At 39.2% G+C, this 20,771-nt stretch overlaps 1 protein-coding gene across 1 annotated transcript; it reads left to right on the plus strand.

Annotated features, from left to right (window-relative positions):
- The first annotated feature begins 15,466 nt into the window (after window positions 1-15,466).
- LOC149184857 (pentatricopeptide repeat-containing protein At1g71210, mitochondrial-like) lies at window positions 15,467-19,833 on the plus strand. The gene is made up of 2 exons (XM_089417740.1): window positions 15,467-16,581; window positions 17,633-19,833. Exons 1-2 carry the CDS (start codon window positions 15,767-15,769, stop codon window positions 19,479-19,481), a joined length of 2,664 nt encoding a protein of 887 aa, XP_089273866.1. The 5' UTR covers window positions 15,467-15,766; the 3' UTR covers window positions 19,482-19,833.
- The last annotated feature ends 938 nt before the right edge of the window (window positions 19,834-20,771 follow it).

The raw sequence follows: 20,771 nt of genomic DNA on the forward strand, positions 1-20,771 counted from the left end.
AACTGCTCTTCCGCATAGCTACATTTGTAAAAGTTTTAAATGGAAAGCAATTTAAAATTATTTTTTCTCTGTAGAATAAACTCATCTCGGCACTCCCGTTCTCCCGCACATAACCCGTCCTCTGCATATCTTAGCTCCGTATCCTGACCTCGTCCTCCGCACATCTCTCATTCCACACATTCACAACTCTATGCAACTGTTGTTCCACACAACTACATCTTTAAAAGTTTTAAACAAAAAAAGAGTTTAAGATTAATAAAGTCCATCTCTCCACCCCCATTCTTCAACACATGCTCCATCTTCCACATAGTAAAAGCTTCACACAAGGAAACATGGGAGCGTTTCATACATTGTCTAGTTTTGCACACACAGACCAAACTTTTCATGGCACAAATTGCTACTCAATTGACTCACTCGTAGCATGGTTCACATATTCATTTTACTGCGCAACACTTCTTCCTCACACAGTTTGAAAACATAGTTTATTTAACAAGTAGCTTTTATGGTTACGATAATTGTTACAACAAGAGCATTTGTAGCCCAACATTAGAGTAATAGCTTGTTAGCTTCTACACCTTTCTAACGAGCTATCGTATGCACCAAACAAAGATCAAAAGCCAAAGTTCCGACGACACATTTAGTAACATGAAAGGAAAAATTAGAGGAAAATCAATCAATGTAAAGAGTAACATTAACAAATTTCTTTCACAGCCAACAAGCCTACATATAATGCATAAAAAACAATAAGGCATCTAAGCTAGGAATTGACATCTAATATTTGAAATCACTTCATACTCTTGTTGACAGTGCTGGACCCGCCAACATGTCAAGGGGATCTCCCCGGTAAGAAGTCGCAATTAGACCTTAGACCATTTGGTGTAGGAGTCCCAACAGTGGGTCATAAGGTAATGCCTTGACCACGATGTCGCACAGAGGCAAGTAAGATAAGTATGTCAGTAGCAAGGGTGTGACTGCTGCAGTGAGTCAAGGAAGGTGTATGAGAGGTTCTAAACAAAAGGGGGGAGATAACGGTGAAGGTGAGTTCTAGGTTGAAAGGGATCAGTCCCAACTCGACTAGGAACACACAACACCAAAGGGCATACGCAACTTCCGATGGAGCAATCCACTCGGATGCGGTAGTCACAACGTACAAGGTAAGATAACACGTACAACACTCACGGATTAGTCCGAACGAGTGCAACGGTTGTTACAACAAGGTTCACGTGAAAGGTTTGTCTGTTGTCTGGCAAAGCAGTCGACATGAATGGTGACAACGTATACAACACATTTGCAACAAGATTCATATAATTTCATGTGAATTAGTTCATACAAAAATATGTAAGTTAAGCAACATATATCATTAAGGAAGCCGGAGCAGTCCAACTACAATAACAACATATGCATGAAAATGTGCTGGTTGTTATTATATAAAAGTGTAAGTTCCAATCATACAATACATCCATGTAAACTTGCTAGCCCCATCAGTGAAACGTTACAGCCACATCCGCCTGCTCCTCCAAAGAGATGTACTAGCTCCGTGCAGTGGAGAAGCCAAGGCGCGTTACAATACTGTCCAAGCCTTCTTCAAGATAGTCTTAGTAGAAGCTTGGCTGACCAAAAGCCCATACAATGAGTTATGAGGGACTATTTATAACAAAGGGTGGGGTGACCCTTGACATTCCCCTTTGTGACAGTTCAACTACCCTCATGACTCTTCACCTACTCTATGACTGTTACATCCAACTATTGACACTTGAATTACACTTGACATGACTCAACGTTACAATGCACATGTACTCATGTGAGACAACATGGCTTGAGCAAGCCAAGCAAGACATCACTGACACTTGGTCCGCTGTGGTGAGACCAACTCTTTGACATGATTATGTTCCATCAGAGATTCCTAATCAGAAATTAGAAATAAGATTTATTGAAAATTCAAAAAAAAAATGAATTTATGAAAAAATAGAAATATTAAGCATTTTTCGGTTAAGATTGCAAAAACACAACCAAATAATGCACAACCAACACACCTTGACCACGAGGCGAATGCTATAGTCCTTAGCAAAGCAAGGACTAATAAAATGATTTGGAATTAAATTCTTACTCTTTATTAGTTTAATGATCTTTTTTTCCCCTTGGAAAAAGCGTAATTTTCATTAAGTAAGGAAAATTACATGTTGTAAATGCATGATGCATATGCTATAAGAGAGGCGCTGCCTATCCAAAAATAAATTTCAGGTGTGTAATTGTTCAAAAAATTGATGCATTATGTCCACGCAGGGAGGCATTAATGTCATGTAATATACTGCATAATAATTTACCAGATAAGTAGTCCAACACCTGGATAGTGCTGAGCATCTCAAGAGAAAACATGTATATTTACAGATGGAATAATGACTGAAGACAAAAAACATATGAAGTAGTCCTGGCTGCCATTGAGCCGGTGCTATACAGCTATGTCCATATATGGCCAATGGAAGTATTGGTAATGAGCGCCTTCCCTCTGTTCATGAATTAACCAAGTGCCTGGAGGCCTATCGGCAACCTCTTTGGATAGTCTGTCAGCAGCTGTGTTCCGTAAAAGAGTCAAAATAAGAGATAAGTCGCAGAGCCTCATCCAGAATATGTCTCAATGAAAAAGCAAAGCATCTAGTAGTTTTGCTTAACCAGTCACAAACAACTTTAGAGTCCCCAAATAATTGTAGATCTCTGCAATGTTTATCCAAAGCAAATTGAACAATAAATTTTGCGATGGTTAGTTGAACAAAGTTATTTGTTCCCCACCCTAATCCCATTTGAAATTTGTATTGGTGGGAAACAGATAAATGAAGAATGGCGCCCCCGCCACATCCTCCCTCCTGGGTGGAGCCGTCAAAATAGGCCCAAAGAAACTGATGATTAATAGTCTCTGTTGCAGTAATACGGGATCTGGGGAGTTCAGTGTCATCCAGAAGGAGGGTGAAATCAGACAAAACACGAGTAGCAATGGAGGGCCAGTGTGGGGCAATGTTTTGAAAAATGAGTCTATTCCTTGCGATCCAGAGAGCCCAGTAAGCGAGGAGAGGTAGGTTCCTAAGCTTGGTCACGATGGTGTTAGTCCACCAATCAGTCCATGCTTCTGTGATAGATGCTCCCATCCACTTGCATTGTGGTGCCACCAATGTTAAAATAGATTGCCATAGTTCTTGTGCCGTTGTGCACTCTATAAAAAGATGAGGGACCGATTCATTGTAGCATTTACAGAGACAACACCAGTATGGATGATATTGAGAATGCTTGAGGAGGTTGTCTCCTATGGGGATTTTGTTTTTTAAAATTGTCCACATAAGGAGTCTACATCTAGGAGGTGCTTTTAATTTCCAAAGATTCTTCCACCATGACTCTATGTCTAGAGGTCTGTGAGATTCAGCGAAAACAAGGTAGCCTTCCTTTGGAGAGTATCTCCCGGTCTTTGAAAGAGCCGAGATTACCTCATCTTCACTCTCACTTATTCGCATGTGTGCTTTTGTAGGGGCCTCGATATAATCATTCTAGGTCTAATACCACTAATGTGGGATATCCAAACGATGAGCCGATTTCCATGCTTGCTAAAATAAAGTGGTATGCTCAGAGTCTACGATGTGACTAATGTGAGTGATATTCACTGCATTGAGGTGGTTTGTGAGTTCTATTGGTAGCCTGTGAGCATTACCACAACCAATCCATGGATCCATCCCAATCCTCACAACCGATCCAGATTGTATTTTCCAAGTAATAACTGCTCTGATGGAGTCCATAGACTTGATGACCGCCTTCCATATTATTGAGATCCCTATGGAGAGCCTTTGAGGTAGTCTAATCTAGTCCATCACTTGTAGTGGGGCAATATATTTGGAGACAACCACCTTTGTCCAAAGACTACTAGTAGTAATGAGCTGCCAACCAAGTTTTGTTGCCAGTGTTGAGGAGAAATCCTCCAACTTCTTAATGCCCCAGCCACCCCATTTTTTTGGCAGGTTTAGAGCGTCCCACGTAACCAATGTAAAAAATTTCCCCATCTGACTACCCTTCCAAAGGAATCTGCAACATAAGGCCTATATCCTAGAGAGAATGCCCCTAGGAATCCATGCCAGGGTCATCCAATACACCGGGGTGCCCTCCAGTACACTATTAATAAGAATAAGCCTACCTGCCCTAGATAGATATTTATGATAACAGATGTTGAGTCTCTTTTCCATCTTCGCAATAAGCCAGGTCCAGTCTGCTATTTTGTAACCCAGGGGTTTTAGCTTGTATCCCAGATATTTGAGACCCTCCTCCAGACCCAGATGGGAGAACTGAAATCTTTGAAGAGCATAATGGATTTCGTGCTAGGAGCATCCTGCTACCGTTAAAGTAGACTTGGTGCAATTAATAGTCATTCCAGTGGCTGATTTGAATAGAGAGAAGGTATTCTTCATATTCGTCAGGTCCCCAATGCCTCCATTGAGAAATATCAAGACATCGTCCACAAATAACAGATGAGTCAAGATGCAGTCATCTGTGATTTTTATGCCTTGCAATCTGCCCCTTCTGAATTCTTCTTTGACTATTCTGCTGAGCCCTTCCATAATGAGGAGAAAAAGTAATGGTGACAGAGGGCATCCTTGGCATAGGCCTCTTTCAGAATGAAAGAAGGGAGATGTGCTTCCATTAACCAGAACACTGAATGGTATATTAGTGATACAACTCATAATCCATTTAATGAAAGCAAAAGGAAAACCCAGGTGGGTTAACAACATTCTTAAGTACAACCAGCAAACTCTGTCAAAAGCCTTAGAGAGATCTACCTTAAGAATCATACCTTTGATTTTCTTGACATGCAGAGAGTGCAAAACCTCCTGAGCTGTCCCCACGACTTCATGAATCTGGCGATCTTGTAGGAAGGCAAATTGCTCCGGAGATATGTGTTTGGATAAGATAGGTTTAAGTCTGTTGGCTATAATTTTGGCCATGATCTTATAAATGCAATTGCATAATGAACTCGGTCTGTAGTCATCAAAGGTGGTCGGCTTATTAGTCTTGGGGATGAGCGCAATGAAGGTTGAGAAGAAAGGAGCATGCATTCTGTCATTAAGTCTGGAGTCCTCAATGACTTTGAGGAGGTCTGTGCCGAGAATCTCAAAGAAAGCTAGATAGAACTCTATCGACCACCCATCCGGCCCAGGGCTCTTATCTTTCTTAAAGCATTTGAGAGTGGCTTCCAGTTCCCCTAGAGAGACTTCCATAGTCAGATCCCCGACATCCTCCTGTTCCACAAAGCGTGGAAAAAGCTGAGCTACTTGAATTATTTCAGCAAGGTTGACATCAGGGGGAGCTTTGTAAATCTTTTTGAAATGAGAGGATGCCAATGAAGCCAGCTGGGGGAAAGTGTTTACAGTTTGGCCTCGTTCATCCGAGAGTTGCCAGATGGAGTTTATTGCTTTCCTCCCATTTGCATATTTGTGATAAAATTTAGTGTTATCGTCACCCTCTTGCAGCCAGATCGCCCTGCTCCTCAATCTCCAAGCTTCTTCTTGGTCCTTTAAGATTTTCCCTCTGGCTGCATAGCAAGAGGTGATTCTTTCCTTGTGTTCGATGGAGCTATATAACCCCCATGATCATTTGCAAATTCTGCTATTTCACTTTCTTCCTTCCTCAGGGTTTGATCATCCTTGACCCTCTTGTTGTGTGCCCATATTTTAGAAAGCCTCTTCAGCTTGGTGAGATTGTGAGCAAAACCTTTAACTATGTTTCCTCCAGTGTCTAGGGGATTTTTCTTCCAAAAATTTGTGACCATGCGTATATAGGAAGCATCTTTTAACCATGTAGAGCAGAATTTAAATGGACCCTTAGGCTTCCCCTGCCCACCACAGATTTCCATATAAATAGGGAAATGATCGGAGATGCCTCCCGATCCCACCCATTATCTATGATTAAGGCCATGGTCAAGCAGTTTTTCCTTGATGAGGAATCGATCAAGTCTGCAAGCTAGACTGTCATCCCCAATCCTATTATTCCTCCAGGGGGTCTCTTTGAGCTCGGTGTCCCCATGATTCGGAATGGCATAAGGAGAAATTTAAATCACCTCCCATGATAAGGTATTCCTTTTGAAGAAGCTCAGAGCTCAAGAGATGATCCCAGAATTCAGGTCGATGGTGGCAAGGCCCATAAACATTGTAAAACCAAATCTCCAATCCCAGGTTAGCTATGAATAAATCCGCCCCAATATGCTCAGATCCACCCCAACAGTTGTGGAGAATAATGGTGCGTGAATTGAAGCCTAAGGCGATTCCACCAGATCTTCCATTGGCATCAAGGCCAAGAAATTTCCATCTGGGGAGCATCGATTCTAGAAGGTGAGTGATGGCTTCAGCTGTTCCTAGAGTTTCCTGTAAAAATATGACATCCACCAGTTCTGTAGCTATCATTCTTCGAAGTGCTAGTTTTTTATCGGGCCTAGCGAGCCCTCTGCAATTGAAGGAGACTATCTTCATGGGGGGGGCTCCTTCAGGGGGTCCGTGCTCTAAGTGCCCCATGAATGGTTGCTTGTTTTCCAGAAGCAATCTCATCTCCAGCTAGGCTCTGCGCTTTGGAGAGAGACGAGGGTCGACCACGAGGGAGTTTAGGGGGGAAGGGGGAAGTAATCAGATCTAATCTAATGTGGTCCAGGGCCTGTCTTTTTGCCTTGGATCGGGTCTGATATTGCGGGGAGGGAGGCCCCGACTCAGGTGTAGAAGGGATTAGGGGAGGGGGATCCGGGAGTGAAGGGGGAATGGTAGAGAAAGTAGATGAGGGGGGACTAAGGGAGCAGGCCAAAGAGGTAGGGGGTGTTAGCTCTGCTATAAGACTAAGCTTTTGATGGGCAAAAAGCAAGTTTGGCAGTGTTGGTTTGATTGTATAAGGCTTGCAACAATTTTTCCCGCTTCCTCCTTTATTTTCCCTTTTCTCCATAAAGCCCCACTACTCCTTGTTTTACACCTGCATTTAGTGTAAAAGCTGTGTTATGTTAGCCCTGGGTGCTGGGTTTAAATGTTATAAAACCCCGATAGTGTGACCTCGCACCATAATTCACCTTTTCCTTATCACTCCACTTACACTCTTATAGCCCCCCATTCCTCCGTTTTCGCGTATTCTCCCTTAACCTCGTTATTTTCATTTTCCTTTATAAACCCTGATCACACGTTTAAACCCCATATAAACCTATTCTGTGTTTAGTCCCCGGCTCTAAAGTCCGAACACATATAACCACGTGCATATAAAATTATAGCTCGGCGGGCCCGTACTTGTCACATCATTCAACAAATGTGTGCATTAACCGTGACCGTTCGATGATCCATCGCTTGATCCAATGCTTTACGCAACCCCCGCTCCACGAACCTGCCCGCCCGTTAACCCGCGGGGGCGGTGGTTTTCATATGCCATGCGTCACAAATCTGTTGGATCGCGCCCCCCACATACGGAAACCGCCTATCCCCCGTAAGCGGTGCGGGGAAACCGCCCACCCGCAAAATCGCCGAACCCCCGCTTGTTAACCATTGCGCTCCTTCCACTTGCGATCACTGTCGGATCTGCCGCATCCAGATCCAACGGCCCACGTTCACCCATCCTCGTTACCTCCCGATAACCCCTCCGATTCAATCTCCGCCATCCGTCCGAGCCATCCAACGGTCAGTATTCATTCGCAGGCTATCGTCCATATTCATGCATTTTCCATGTTTTGAGCCTGTCCTGTGCGCGCGAAGGAGGAAGAAAGCCATCATCCGGTACATTGCGCATTGAATTCTCAGCAACCACATTCAAAGACCAGCGCGGCCAAGGACGAGAAGGATAGCCTTAAGCAGATAAACACGACTTTTCACCTGTTCTTGAAGTACAACAGAGCAGCAGAAAGGTCATTTTGTCCATTAAAACAATGAAATTGTATCAGAGACCCATATATGCATGTAAATGTGGTTGGTGGTCCATTATGACCCCTCCACGTATAGTTTAGCAGACTGTTTTTGTAAACCAACCTCAATATATATCCAGAAGACAGAATGTAATGAGGGGGATGAGTGTTATTTTGTTGTAAGGTTCAACTTCTGGAGACTGTAACTACTATGATACCTGTAGCGTCCGGTCTTCATTTTCAGCTAATACAAGCTTCTTTTGCTGTTAATTGCTCACTGTCCACTTCTTCTTCTTTGTTCCAGGCTGTGCCTGTTATGCATTTATTCATGTGCTGTAGATGTTTAGCATTAGAGGGGCTGTCATCCCAGCTCTGTGTTTGCTTCTAGTATGTATCATTGAATTTGTATGCAGGTTTCTGTTATTTTAATGCCAGAGAGTTGTCATCCTATCTGTGCATTAGAGAATAGATTTACAGACCTTTTAACTGGTTGTAGCTAGCCATCACAGGGTCCTGTGCATCTGCTGGTGTGATCAGTGTTCTCCATCATCACATTTTCTTTAAAACTGTGAGTAATTGGTGGTCTAAAGCCTTGTAGTCTGGGGGTGTTCACCCATGTCTGGGGTTAAGCATAGTAGAAGTGGTTTCCTGGCTTGAATATGCAACATTTCTTTCATTCATCCACCATTTATCCAACATTTTGTTGAGTTTTTAATGTTCCCGAGCATCTCTAATATACAACTTAGGAGAGTTTCTTGGGGTGATAACATGGGGCATAGAGAGTCCAACCAAGCCATGAATAATGCCAAAAGCAGAAGAAACATTACCATTTGCATTAGAGAGCAGATGAGAAAAAAATGCAGAGGGAGAGTTCTTACCTGAAGCATCCGCAGTCCCGGCGGCTGCCCTAGCCCTTGTGAGAGGAGGAGAGGGTGGCCGAAGAGGTGGTCTGCCTCGCTTCTTCGGGGTTGCTTGTGTGGGTGTCTTCTTTTTAGTAGCCGACTCCATTTGTACCTCTGAGTCTGATCCAGGGGGTTGTTCCCCTGGCTTTGGTGGTGACTTTGGTGGGATCGCCCTTCTAGAAACCCCTGTGTGCGCCTTGCCATTAAGAGGGCAATCCCGAAATAGGTGCCCTACCTGATGGCACCTTCTGCATCTAAAGGGAACTCATTCATAATCCAATGTCTGCCGCCGAGAGAAATTCCTCCATTGGATAGTGATGGACTCCTGTAATCCGTCAGTGGTATCCAAATGTGCGAGGACCCTACCGTAGGCCATCTTCCCTGTAGTGAGGTAGGATTTGTCATGTTCTAAGTAAGTGCCAAGTGCATTGCCAATACGTCTGAAGACGTCCTCAGACCAGAACTGTAATGGTAACCCGGGAAGACAAACTTAGAGGGGGCGAGTTTCAAGCCGCTCTTGTTCAGGATCAAACAGGGGAGTCCATCTGTGGAGGAGCACCGACACCTATTCTATGTGCCAGATGGTTGAGAGCACCCAGTTTGTGTGTTCGACCCTGGAAAAGCGTAGGGAAAACCATTCCTTGACAAAAGTTTGGAGGAATGGAGGTTCAGCCAGGTGATGACCCCATACCTCAGATACCCATTGCTTTAGTCTTATTGCGGTATAGTTGCGTCCCCTGACACGACCCACCAAAACCCTATCTACTGTGTCCATGGAATCGCACAATTGAGTGTCCTCAGTTAGCCTAAGGAAAACCTCACAGGCCTTAGGTTTCAAACATCTCTTTTTTTTTATGGCCTGGTCCAATCATCAAATGAGGGTTGCTGAGAGTCAGTCGAAGGGGGGCGAGTTCCAAGGATAATAGAGTCCAGATTAGGTGCTGAGGTGAAGACACCAGATAAGGGAGGAATTCCGGTGAGGTTGCCAGATGGGGCAGCGGGAAAAGGCAGCGAGGGTTGATAGGCGGCAACTTGAGACATAGGAATGAGGGATTGAGAAATCGAGGGGGCCCGAGAGCCAGCCGAGGGAGGGAAAGGGGCGAGTCTTGCTGGTAGGGTTTCACTGCTAGGGTTTGGAGGATGATGCACAAAGTGGAGAGTAGAGGGCGACAGAGGCTGATCCGTGAGGTCAGGCAGGGTGGGGCTGATCTCCTGGAGGGTAATAACCGAGCTTTTGGACCTCGAGATTGATGGCAGTGCTTTGACGGCCTCAGAGAGTTCACAGTCAAAGGAGAAGACGCCTGCCGAGGATGAATGAGGATGTGTCCAAATAGAGATTCCCTCCAAAGGGTCCGCTGAATAATCAACTATATCCTCCATAACTGTCACTAAAAAATCGCGCCAGCTGCCTTCGAAGTGTTTGGGAGCCTGTCGCTGTATGACCCGGAATAGTAACGAACAGGGAGGGGCATGGGAGGCTAAACGACTGAGAGGATGTGTTAACTGCGACCGTTTATCGGCATACACAGAAAAGTAATAGCAGAGGTGTACGGGCAAGTAAGTGTGGTGAGGTACGTAATGTTAGCTGTAAATGTGCTTCAGGTACTTGTAGGAAACCCTAAACTGCGACGGAACCCGTACAGAAACCCCCACTCCATCTTTCTTTTCCATTTATTATCAAGATTAGTTTAATGATCTAATAATAAGATGTAATGATATTTTATTTTGCAATTACATTTAATCGTATTTTAGAGCTTTCATGATATCTAAAAATTGTTTTACAACTTTCATGATATCATATTACATAATTTGAATTTAATTTTAGATAAATTTTTTTTTTTTTTTTTTTTTTCAATTATTTTAGTATCTTTTCTAATACCAATTTCTTTACAAAACATTTTTAAATTAGAAAACATATTTCATACTTAACCACAATACCTATATTATTTATTAAATTTTATGAATAACTTTATATTTAAATTCATAGTTTTTTAATAATTTTTTTTTATGATAAGCCTTTTCAATATTATAATTTAATATTTGTAAAAGTCTACTTTTATGCGTTAATGAGGTTGGTCTAATAGATAAAGTGAGGTGTCACTATCCCTTTATAATGGTTTGATCTCTTCTAAAAGATGCTATATTCTTGTTTTTATCATGAACATGTTATTTTCTTGTTGTTTGACATGGCCATGGAAGTGGTAAAAAATTGTAAGGGTAATTTTTTTAACATTATGCTTTATTTCTAATTGGATGACATTAATATTCAAAGGAGTCACTTAAAAAAAGAGCCTCATCATATTAATCAATAATCTATTTTTGAAATTATTATTTACTTCTTTCTCAAATAAATAACGTTCTCCCTTTCCCTTTTATATATACGTCTTTTACCATTTTATCTTTTTGATAAATAACTTTATTTGGAGAAGTTTTTTTCCATTATTAAGATTTGTAGGTGCAATCTATCTTTATCGCAGTGGGCGAGATTGTCGTAAAGGGAATTTAAAAGTGACCATAGATTGAGCCAAGGGAGTGCACTCTCTTGTCGTGTTGTCACTGTCCTATTGGCTCTTGCAAATCCAAGCCATGAAGACATGTTTCCACTCTATTTCTTTCTGCCACATCTTCAGGGAGCAGAACTCTTAGGCGTAACTGCTTTCCAAGAGGGGGATCTAGTGTTGCCTGGACAAATTCAATATGAATGTCTTGACTAGGGATGAATGTCTAGGGATGATCGTTTCTAATAGTTGTATGTGTCAAAGCCTTTCTGTATATGTAACATCTTTTATGCTAATGAAAGACTATTGTTTTTTCTATTGAAAAAAAAAATCTATATTTGAATATGCAAAAGCTCTTATAATTTTTAATATTTTGAATTTTTAGTTTTGTAATTTTAAATTTTTATTTCAAATAATTTTATTATGATAATAATAACATTGCTCCAATGCACTTTGCAACATAATTATGTGCAAAAACTCATTTTAATACAAAATCTACAAGTCTAAATATCAAACCCTTTCATTTACAAAGATAGAAGAGTCCTTTTGTGACATTAACATAATGATAAACTTGGTGATCTCAATACCTTATAATTCTTTATTGCTATCATGAAGTAAAGAGTTTTGATAAGCTTGATTTTGAAAGTACCTTTGATTAAAGAATAAACAAATAAAACTATTCAATAGGCCTTTTAAATGTTTCCCATTTTCAATACTATAAACAAATTTAATAAAAATACTTAATGACTTAAAAATAAAATAATATATCTTTTAAACCATGACTTATACCATACATAAAGATAATGGAGATGTTGTTATAAAAAAACAAAGCCTATACTTCAATACATTCCTTAACATAATTTCTTCTCTTTTTAATTAATATAATCATCAATACCTTATGAAAGTCATTGAACCAACAGATAATTAAAAGATGGTATAAACTCTTACACAAATAAAATGAAACTATATTTATTATTTGCTTCCATCAAATGGAGATGGAGATTTAGTAATGTTTCGAGACTAAGTTTCTAGACGTTGAAAGATGGTATAAACTCTTATACAAATGAAATGACATTATATTTATTATTCGCTTATATCAAATGGAGGTGAAGATTTAGTCATGTTTTGAGACTAAGTTTGTAGATGTTGAAAAATTAGAAATATTGTTTTTATTTCCATATGTGTAAAGATTTTATTATAATTTGAGTATATAATTTGTAGTTAAATTTAATTTTAAAATATATATGGTAATTTAGAAAAAAAGAAAGAAAGAAACTTATTTTAATATTGAAGAGGTCAAAGATAGTTTATGGGACATATTGCTTCTTCATCTGTTTGATGTATTCGGCCATTTTTCTGTGAAGTCTCACAATAAATATTCCTAGCTTCTCGGCAAACCTCTCACTAAATAGATTATCCCAAGAGCTAGCTGACAACTTATTTGCATAACTTTCCCTGTCGACTTTGAAGGCTTCACATTCTAAAATGAAATGCTTTTCTGTTTCCACTTTTCTGGAAGAACAAAAAATGCATACTTTTTCCCCACACACTTCTTTTGGCATTTTCCAGCGCCCCGTTTCATAACGGAGTTGATGAGAATTAGTCCTTAACTGAGCAATAAGAATTTTGGCTCTCCAAGAGATATTGGCCTTTATGTATGCTTTTGGTTGATGACTATGAGTGGGATTAAACACTTCAATATATTACTTTTTCTTTCTTCCTAGCTCCTTATCCTAAGTAAGCTTGTGGAACTTATCCATAACAAAAGCTTTTATCTCTTTGCTATTTATGGGACACATGTTCAAGCAAATACCCCATTTACTAAACTATTTGTTATTTTGCTGCATCCAAGTCTTTTTTCTGTTGTACAATATGTCATTCAAGACAACCTTAGGCCATCTACCCTTTTCCATTCGTTCATTGTTTTTTTTTAAATACCTTTAACTCGCACCATAGCAATTACTTCAATAGGAGCAACCCCTGTTTCACTTAACAAGATAGCATAAGGAACTGCACTTTTAATCTTGAATTTGTTTGTAATCAAACGCTTTTGAATTTTCTCAATTTGTTTCCACTGCATGTTGGATGTACTGCTGGCCCATAGTTCACAACCATAGAGAATCACCAGAATCACTAGAAGCCCAAAAAGAGTTTGAGTGGTTTTCCAGTCCCATAACTCTACCTCTCTACACCTATTTTGAAAAGCATAAAATGCTTTCCAACCCCCCAAAGTTCTTTTCTTTCTACAACCATCCCAACTTAGATTTTTGTTGAAGTCAATTCCGAGGTATTTGTAATCCGCAACTTCTTCCAGAATGTTGCCTTCAAAGTAGAACTTATGTTGGTTATGTTTTCTTTTTTAAGAGAAAACCATTACTTTTGTTTTGCTGATATTGACTTGCATCCCCACACTTCTACAAAAATGCTCAAGGGATAGTAAGTGCTTTTGCAAACCAAGAGTCGATTTAGCAATCAAAATAAGGTCATCTACGTACAAAAGAAGCTTTATAACAAAGTTGCCCAAATAGATACCATCACCCCCTTGCGAATTTAACCACTTCTCAAGCTTGTCAATATATAAACCAAAAAAATTAAGAAACAACGGGCAACCTTACTTGACCCCAATATCCCTTTATAATTATTTAAAAAAATAATATTATTTTTTATTAAATAACATTTAATTATTCAATAAATTTAATAATACTATCTAATATAAACACAATTCTTATTTAACTTTAATATTCATTTATTAAAATAATTTTAATTTATTTAATATATAAAATAATTATTTTAAATTTGAATAAGTTTGACTTGTAATTTACATTTTTTTTTATTTTTTATTTTAACCATCACATAATTAAAAGATAATCATCCCTACATTGTAACCAATACATTGTAACCCATACATAAAGATGGTATAAACTCTTATACAAATGAAATGAAACTATATTTATTATTTGCTTCTATGAGATGGAGATTTAGTAATGTTTTGTAACCAATACATAAATATGGTATAAACTCTTATACAAATGAAATGAAACTATATTTATTATTTGCTTCTATGAGATGGAGATTTAGTAATGTTTTGTAACCAATACATAAAGATGGTATAAACTTTTATACAAAAGAAATGAAACTATATTTATTATTTGCTTTTTGCTTCTATGAGATGGAGATTTAGTAATGTTTTGAGACTAAGTTTCTAGGAGATTTAGTAATGTTTTGTGATGGAGATTTAGCAATGTTGTGAGATTAAGGTTTTAGGAGATTTAGTAATGTTTTGAGACTAAAAAGGCGTTGAAAAATTAGAAATATAGTTTTTATTTTTATATGTAAAAAGTTTTTATTATGATTTAAGTATAATTTAATTTTAAAAGGGAGTTGTTTTTAGTGTGATTTTTTGGACTTTTTAAATCTGGTGGAAAAATTTGAGATGAAATCTTGATTTGCATTATTTAAATTGGTTTGTTCATTGTATATATGGATTCAACACCGGCAAAAACCCCAAAACACTTTTATTGTGCAAAATTACTCATCAAACTTGTAATTTAAATAAATTCCTTATACATATGATAATTGATAATTTATGATTATTTAAAAAAAATAAAATAATTTTTTCATTAAATAACATTTAATTATTCAATAAATTTAAGAACAGTGATCCCATATAAACACAATTCTTATTTAACTTAAATATTTATTTATTAAAATAATTTTAATTTTTTTTAACTTTTTTTTCAAAGGTGGAAAAACCTATCAAACTCAGTGGTCAAACCAACATTGAGGACAACCATCTCTCGCTGCTATCCATGAATATCGGTTGACGCATCACTGTTATCAAGAAAAACCACGCCACCTGGAATAACCCGCTGATGGTTCGTAAGGGAGCAGGCTTTCACCCCTGCCAGATACATTTGGGTCTTGGGCCGTTACCCTGTTTCCTTACGTCAGAGAAAAACAAGCTCTTAGCCAAGTAGAAGCAGTTTTAGGGCATACCCGAGGACCTAAAATAATTTTAACTTATTTAATATATAAAATAATTATTTTAAATTTTGATAAGTTTGACATGCGAATTAATTAGTTGTTATCATGTTACAGATGCCACTATACTCAATACTCAAGTTAATCTATAAATACTGGATCAAGTTAATTTACAAATACTGGATCATGAATTTTATTGCAGTGTATATCTCTAAATTCAATGTTGTGATTTTCTCACAGAAAACATATATACTAAAGTAAATCATTAGACACAGTCAAACTATCAAACTATGTATATGTCATATGAAATCATCGTGAGGTCGATCATCGCGCAACTGAGAAATGAAGATGCACACCACCACGTATTTTCAGGTTAGCTGCTGAGAAATGACAATGCGCAGGCAGCAATTGAGCTATTGTTCATTGATTTTACATTTTCAGGGTTTGGATTTTAGTATTAGCGTTCGGTGTATAGGGTTTAAGAATGAACAACGATGCTGAGAAGATGCATCCGAATTTTCAATGGAAGAAAGAGAAATTACCGCCATAACACAGAAGGAATCAAAATTTCAGGGCTTCAATGGCAGGCTCTGCTTAAACACCGCACAACTTCTGTTGATAACATTGCAGCTGCAAGTAATGTGGGGATTAGAGACATTGCTTCACTCTTCCAGCATTGGCATCCACACCCAGAGATCGGGCAGAGATGCGAAGAGATGGAGAATGCTATCGAAAATATCCATGAGGTGCTCTCGCTGAGCAGAGAAAGGGAGGGTTTTAATATAGAAAATGCACTCACTCAGCTCAATCTCAGATTGACAGAAGAATGTGTTGTCAAGGTTTTGAAGCAGCACAAAGATGATTTGTTGTTAGGGTTGAGGTTTTTTGATTGGGCCTTGAGATATCGACACACTGGAGCTGCCTATTACACGATATTAAAAATGCTCTCCGAAGCCAAAATGACGAGGGTGATATTGGATTGGCTGGATTCGTTCCAGAAGCAGAGAAGAGTGCGCGGTGAGCGGTACTATAAAATATTAATCACGGGCTACGCTTTTGCTGGGGAGTCCGATCTTGCTCTGCAGATGTTTTCGCGAATGAGGTTTCAGGGATTGGATTTAGATAAAATTTCATACAATGCCTTGTTGAATGGATTGGTGGAGCAGAACTGCTTCGATGTTGTCGAGATAATTTACAAACAGATTTGCCGTGGGCGCCTTAGGAATGCATCTAGTGATTGCACAATGATCACTAGTCTCTGCAAGCAGGGGAAATTAAAGGAGGCCAAACGATTGTTCGACGACCTCAGGTTTGTCTTCAGCTTTGTTGGTTGATTTCTTGTGAAAACCCAATTGCTCTGATACCATTTGTTATCGTCCAAACTACCAAAAACAGCACAATGCATGCTGAATACGCCAAATATAGATGATGATGATATTAGTTTTGCAGTAGAGAGTAATGCATATCTTGCTTTCTGTTGCTCTCTTTGTATTGGCATGGCTCTCGTTCTTTACTTTCCTGACTGTTTTCCTTTTGCACTTGAAACTTGGAATGAGAAAGCCCGCGGCAATGCTGCTTGGGCCAGCCACTCTGAGAACAAAGGGCATGACCACCCGTCTGCGAGTTTGGAAAAACCCATGTCATTTTAGGGAAGAGTTCCTGCCTTACACAGTACAGTGGGCAAGAAAATATGAGAGGCCTTAGGGAGAACAGGGGGCCAGGCATGGATGTACAAATGCCGGCTTAGGCGATACATTGTCATAATTTTGGCCCCTATTTCCAGGTTCTCCCATGGCATATCTCAAGGTGTTGGGAAAGCCCGTAGGAATGGAAGCTTGGTCTGTAGAGTGAAACTTCTTGCTTCCCACAGTTCGTTCCAAGCTTGCTGGGCATCATTTGTTCCTTCTGATACTAAGTCAGTTAAACATTTTCCCTTTTGGGAGGAGATGCACAAGCACTCTTTATTCTGCTATTATTGTTTGCTGTCTTTTTGAACCCCGCTGACCACTTTCAGTCATTATGTTACCCTCTAAATGGTGGCATCATCACTTTCTCTCTTTGTTGCTATGTCGTTTTCTTTTACCCTTTTCTTTTAGGGAGGAGATGCCCCGAGCACCCTTTGTTTTGCTATTATGATTTGCTATATTTCCAAATCCCATTGATCTATTTTGATCATTATATTGTTTTGCCCTACCAGTAGTGGCATTGCTTACTCCTCTGATACTATGCCATTTGTTTGTTTAGGGAAAAGTTGCCCTAGGCACTGTTTATTTTGCTATTGTCAATTGCTGTAGTTTGGAAGTCTCATTGACCTATTTTGGGCATTGATATAGATTAATATAATTTCATTTCATTTTCAGGCATAATGGTTGTACTGTGAATGAAGCTGCAATTGTTGTACTTATCAGTGCATTTTGCAAAGGCAAGAGGACTGATGAAGCCCGCAGACTGATTGAGGAAATCAGGAAAGAGGGGCATGTCTCGATGCCTAAAGTGCATGATGCATGGATCAAGGCTCTTGTAGAGGGAAAGAGAGTGGATGAGGCACTGAAATACTTTGAGGAGACAACTCCACGAGGTTTTATTCCTGGATGGTCTTGCTACAATGCTTTGCTAAGTGGACTTTTGGGGGCAAAGAGACTTGACAAGGCCTACAATTTACTGATTGAGATGAAAAACAAGCATGTTTTCCCTGACAGTAATACCATGAATGCACTGGTTTGTGTTTTTTGTGAGGGAGGTTTGTTACTTATTGCACTTGATTTTTTCAATAGAAGATCAAAATTTGGCTTTTCCCCAGATAATCTGGCTTATAACCATCTAATCAATGCCCTCTGTAGAGCCAGCAAATTGGACACTGCCTGTAGAGTTCTAGATGACGAGATAGCATCGGGATTTACCCCTTGGAAACGAACATATTTCACCCTTGTGAAAACTTTGCACAAAGCTGGGAAATTGGATGAAATGCAGGACATTATTGACAAAGGGATTAAAGGAAAGGATGTCCCAAGCAATTCCACCTGCACCACATTCATTTCTGCTCTCTGCAAGGCTGGTAGAGTAGATGACAGATATTTGGTGCCGAGAAAACTAAGAAGAGCAAATGTAGTTCTGAACAAGGATACTTATTCTGGTTTAATAAAAGGCTTTTGTTTGGCAAAAAGGGCGGGGATAGCTTCAAAATTGCTGCTTGAAATGCAAGAGTACGGCCATTGTCCAAGTCGCTATTTGTTCAGAATGGTGATTAAAGTTGTGTGTGAATTAGACTACTCAGATCAAGTTCTTCAGTTGTTAGATATGCATGTGCCAGGTCACCCCCCTAATGCCAAAATCTCTAATGTCTTTATAAATGGGCTTTGTAATGCAGGCCACCCTGACATTGCTAGGCAAGTTTATGACAAGATGCATGAGAATGGGTGTTTGTCCATCTCTAATACCCATATTAGCTTGTTACATGGTTACTTGAAGTGTAAGGAATTGGTTGATGCGTTGAACTTTTTTGAAGCCCTCTCAAGGAATTATTCTCCGTCCAGTAGATTGTACAGTGTTTTAATAAGTGGCCTTTGTAAGGTAGGGAAAGTGGATCTGGCACTTACATTCTTTGAAGAGATGACTGCTAAAGCATTGATTCCTCGTCTGGAGTGCTGTGAGGAACTTATTTGTGTTTTATGTAAACTGGGCATGTTTAATACAGCACTAAAGATCTTTATTGACATGAATGCAAAAGGTCGCCGCTCTTCTGCCTACATTTATAATATTCTCTTGATGCATAGTTTTAAGCTGCAGCAAGCCAACCAAGCTAGAGTGCTTTTTCAATTGCTGCACAGACAAGGATTTCATCCTATTGTGGTCACCTACAGCATATTTTTTGATGAGCTTTTTAATGCATGGAATCCTGAGTCCAGTCTAGGACTTTTGGAAGAATTGATAGAGCAATCTTTTGTACCCAATATTTTTACTTACAACATATTGATTGGAGCCCTGTGCAAGGAAGGCAAAATGGAAACAGCTTGCAATCTATTCAACAATATGGCGAAGAAAGGATATGCTCCAAATATGTTAACTTATGATATCCTTGTGCATGGTTTCTGCAAAGTACGTAGAATAAACGAGGCTTATAAATTTATGAAGGAGATGACTAAAAAAGGATTCAGACCTAGTCAATGGACATACAGCTTATTCAAAGCCTTGACTAACAAAGATCAATAACTGGCATTATTGGGATATTTGAAGGACTTTCTTCCCATCATGAACCTTGGGCTTTACAATAATATTTATATGAGGCGTCGCTTTCTTTCCTTTCATCAGGTCATGCTATCTGCATGGCTATAGTATTTCTTCTACTGGCATAATAGTATTCTCTTACAGGTCTTTGGAACAGTTTTCTGTACGGTCATATCTGGGCTACTCATCTTCTTGATAATTTTGACCAGTATTTAATGTGCCTCAAAAAACTGTTTGTTCCACTTTAATTTCCAACATCGAAAGAAAAACAAACAGAATACATTGGGAGTGCTCTTATGCCCCTTATCCAATTTGAACTGCAGCAACCTAAATATCAGTGATTCTCCAGAGGCAGCCTTTTCATCACAGATTTCATAGACAAACAAATTATATTGAGTCTTGACAGCAATAACAAATTTTCATCAGTAGCCTTAACAAACAGCATTGATCACGGATCATATGCAGCCATGAACAGTGTCACTAATGTTTTCATCAACAGTATATAAGCTGAACAAATAGCAGCAAATACAGAAATAACAAGCTGGAAAGAATACCTTCAAAAGTGGATCTCAGCTTTATGCAAACATCAAAACAAGTTAACTCTAAAATCCAAAAATACTAATTAGCAACAAATTTTATTATTGACATCTACAGATAACAGCAGCACAACAAATTATTTTGACTGGTGACTTTGGCATTATCCTGACTGCTCCTATAGTACATCTGTACAATATATGTACTGTTAACATCAAATTTTCTCTACGCATATTCAATTTTAAGACTTCAGCTTGTTTGTGAGTACATCTATTGGTCCCAGAAGTTCAAGAGTATGCCGAGTTCTTTATCAGAGATTTTTGAAGTGACACAGGGGACACCATATTCATTGCTTCAGCTCAGATTGAGTGCTATTTTTAGCACAATCCTGTTACCCCCTCACATCTTGATATAGGGGTATCTAGGGGAGATTTTTTCTGATGATCCACATTGCAAACAGTGGTCCCATTGATAACTTTCAGCATTATCCGCAGCAGTAGCCCACAGATGCTTTGTAAATTATGCTCAGCTCACTCATTTGATGATGATGGTGATGCTTACCCCCTCACATCTTGATATAGGGGTATCTAGAGAAGATTTTTCTGATGATCCACATTGCAGACAGTGGTCCCATTGATGACTTTCAGCATTATCCACAGGCAGTGGCCCACGGATGCTTCATAAATTATGCTCAGCTCACTCATTATGAACAGTTTTTTGGTGATAAATTTTGAAATTTCA

Source organism: Pinus tabuliformis, chromosome 3_2 (assembly GCF_031772625.1).
Source record: "Pinus tabuliformis cultivar Carrire ecotype Pingquan chromosome 3_2, CPIR1, whole genome shotgun sequence".
NCBI lineage: Eukaryota > Viridiplantae > Streptophyta > Pinopsida > Pinales > Pinaceae > Pinus > Pinus tabuliformis.

Excerpts from the sequence above, each read along its gene's own strand:
- LOC149184857 (XM_089417740.1), top strand. The coding sequence starts at position 15,767 with ATGCTGAGAAGATGCATCCGAATTTTCAATGGAAGAAAGAGAAATTAC. Across the intron at positions 16,582-17,632 it reads CGATTGTTCGACGACCTCAG|GCATAATGGTTGTACTGTGA; the intron begins GTTTGTCTTCAG and ends TTTCATTTTCAG.